Source organism: Macrobrachium rosenbergii, chromosome 7 (genome assembly GCF_040412425.1).
Source record: "Macrobrachium rosenbergii isolate ZJJX-2024 chromosome 7, ASM4041242v1, whole genome shotgun sequence".
Taxonomy (NCBI): domain Eukaryota; kingdom Metazoa; phylum Arthropoda; class Malacostraca; order Decapoda; family Palaemonidae; genus Macrobrachium; species Macrobrachium rosenbergii.
Genome location: NC_089747.1, coordinates 4,926,513 through 4,930,000, shown reverse-complemented (window position 1 = coordinate 4,930,000; position 3,488 = coordinate 4,926,513). Strand labels below are relative to the sequence as shown.

The following is a 3,488-nucleotide window of genomic DNA, read 5'->3' as shown; positions in this document are numbered from 1 at the left end:
TCGTATTTCGTATCGATGAATGTTTCCTGTAGCAACTCCCACCCCGTTTTCTATTCAGCCAGCAAAATCAAAGCGTCGTTTTCTTTCAGGGGAAACCAGAGCAGTGTTATGAGGGAGGACTTCATCAGGGGAGGAAGCATCGGATCCTGAAGCAGCGCTAAATCCATTTAGGGTTACTTCTGCTAAACTCACTCAGAGTATTTACATAAGCGCATCAACCCCCCGTCCCAACAACTTCGAGTTTAATCCTCTGCTAAGCTGCTGAGAGAGAGAGAGAGAGAGAGAGAGAGAGAGAGAGAGAGAGAGAGAGAGAGGAAAGCATTAACGAGGAAATATTGATTGCGTTTCATGGAGTGAACTTACAAACACCTCATCTTTGCGTATCAACTACATGATGCTTGCGCCAAACGAGGTGTTATTTGCAGTGACCCATTTTATTTCCGATGATTAAAAAAAATCCATTGCAAGTATTAAAAACCTATTTCCTTCTCTCCCCAACGACAGAGGCACCTGCTGCTGGAAATCCCTTTAATATCGGAGAATGGAATGCTCTTAATTCATTCCTTTAAGAGTGGATTCTCGGAAAACAGGTTGGAAAAATGACTGGATCTAAAGGCGCGGGCGGTTCGTAGAATTTAGTCCCAGAGGGACGCAAAGCCGAATACAAACAAGCGCACGCTCTCACTTACACACATACACACATACATACACATACACACGCACATGAGTGAAGGTATTATCTCCTTCCAATCGTGAGTATCTCCAGGAAGCAACTCTGATGGAAGTTAATTAAATGTTTGTTGGGCTGAGACTAAATTATCGTTCAGTTGATTAGCATAACAGTAATTGTTATTGGCACAAACTTCCCTGTAGTGTAAGGTTAGGGGTGGATCTGATTGACGAGGGTGAATGATATTAATAACATTCTCAATTACAGAGGTTACGCAACGTTTCCCACGATTCTGCAAATTGTTATTTTTTTTAATCTATTCTTGATTTGTCTCATTATTCTGTCCGTAATAATTTGTAACAGCTTTGATGACATAGCATCCTCTCGCCTCACGAGAGTTGTACACCAAACTAGTCACTCTCCGAGCTTCACTTAGATCTTGAAAACTTCTACCCTCAGCATTGTATCAGTCAATAAAATGATGTGATAACTGTAGATCATAATTGTAGATAATTGTAGATGCTGCCCTCAGCAGCCTTTCATTTGTATCTCTATAAAAAATATTATATATATATATATATATATATATATATATATATATATATACATATATATATATATATATATATATATATATATATATATATATATATATATATATATATATATATATGATTTTTCTAGGTCCATGGAGTTCACATACACCTCTTTCACTATAATTTCAGACGTCTTGCAAAGCTATTTCATGAGGAGAACCTTTATTATCACACTCTTGTTCTTGCCTAATTCCACTCTGCTCTTCGCCTATTAGAACTTCCGTTACCAGTATTATTTTCATAACCAATATCCTACTGTTTATCTTCATGGTACACCGTACCCTTATGCTCCAGTAATCATTAATCATTTTGATTTTAATGCCACTATAAAAAGGTACAATGAATCTCAATCTCTCTCTCTCTCTCTCTCTCTCTCTCTCTCTCTCTCTCTCTCTCTCTCTCTCTCTATATATATATATATATATATATATATCAAGGCTATATATATTAAATATATTAAAATATATAAATATGCATATATATATATAATATAATATAATATAATATATATATATATATATATATATATATATATATATATGTGTGTGTGTATGTGTGTGTTTGTATGTATGTATGTGAGTGTATGTCTCTCTGTATGACGTGCTGAGACACCACCGCGACTTAAACACACAAACACACACAAACGTCTAAACATACCACATTTATACACAGCATAAGAACATCTACATTTTTCCCCCCTCTTTTTCAAAAGCCCAAGAGTCTAAAATTCTCCAGAACATTTCTCGATATTGAAGCTTAAAGGGAAGTTGTTCGAACTGTGGGAGAATTCGGGCGGGTTACAGTCGTCTCTCGCCTCTAGTGATGACGATGGTGATGATGATGAATGATGATGATGATGATAACGATGGTACCGTGATGATGATGAATATGTGGATAAGAAGACAAGTGTCGATTCTTTCCTACAGTGATAATTATGATTATGGTAGTGACATTGTTTTTTTTATGAAGACAAACCTGGTGTGATGATGATGTTGGTGAGGATGATGATGATCATCATGATGATGATGGTGATAATGATGATGATGCTGATACTGTGAACAGGAAGACGAAAAACGTCGACTCTTCCTTTCAGTGATAATGATAATGATACTAACAATAACTACAGGAAGACAAACCTTGAGTGATGATGATGATGATGATGGTATTGTGATGATGATGAATATGTGGATAAGAAGACAAGTGTCGACTCTTATGAGGGTGATGATGATACTGATACTGTGAACAGGAAGACGAAAAACGCCGACTCTTCCTTTCAGTGATAATGATAATGATACTAACAATAATTACAGGAAGGCAAACCTTGAGTGATGATGATGATGGCAATAATGATGACGGTATGGTGATGATAATGACTCTGTGGATAAGAAGACAAGTGTCGACTCTTTCCTCCAGTGATAACTGTGTGGACGATAGTGACATGTTTATATGAAGACACACCTCATGTGATGGGGATGTTGATGGTGATGATGATGATGATGATGGCGATAATGATGATGATACTGATATTGTGAACAGGAAGACAAAAAAAAGTCGACTTTTCCTTTCAGTAATAATGATACTGATACAAACAATGATTACAGGAAGAGAAACCTCCAGTGATGATGATGGTGATAATGAGAATGATGCTGATGGTTATGATAATGATGGTGACAATGATAGTAATAATATTGTCGATTCTCTGACAGCAATAATTATTATGATGATAATGATATCGCTTATAGCAAGACAAACCTCGAGTGATGACGATGATAATGATGATACTGATAATGCCAATGATACAATAGTAATAGAGTGATGATGATATGGATAGCCACGATTATACTCATACTGATAATACCAGTGGGTAGGCAGTCCTATAGTGATGATCCTGATATATGATGATACTTATATTGTGAATAGTCATCCAGAACTCTAGAGATGATGATGATAATGATGATGTTATGCTATGCTGGCACTTGTGATGAATATCAATAACGGATGACGAATGCGAATGGTAAAATAAACAAACAAGCACAAACAAACGCAAGCACACACACACATATATATATTATACATATATATATATATATATATATATATATATATATATATATATATATATATATATATATATATATATATATATATTGTATTCAAATTAACTGAAAAGCAGGTTCTATTTTAAAGAGAACCTTCTATAAAGCAATCTCATTTTTGGTAGG

At 35.3% G+C, this 3,488-nt stretch overlaps 1 protein-coding gene across 1 annotated transcript in view; it reads left to right on the top strand.

Moving 5' to 3' along the window:
• Positions 1 to 3,082, top strand: part of LOC136839943 (RNA polymerase-associated protein LEO1-like) — a 10,679-nt gene extending 7,597 nt beyond the window's left edge. Inside the window, exons 2-4 of the mRNA XM_067106217.1 lie at positions 505 to 590; positions 2,236 to 2,358; positions 2,719 to 3,082. Of these exons, the coding sequence (XP_066962318.1) occupies positions 505 to 590; positions 2,236 to 2,358; positions 2,719 to 3,082 (573 nt within the window). The remainder of the gene's footprint in view (positions 1 to 504; positions 591 to 2,235; positions 2,359 to 2,718) is intronic.
• Positions 3,083 to 3,488: the final 406 nt, after the last annotated feature.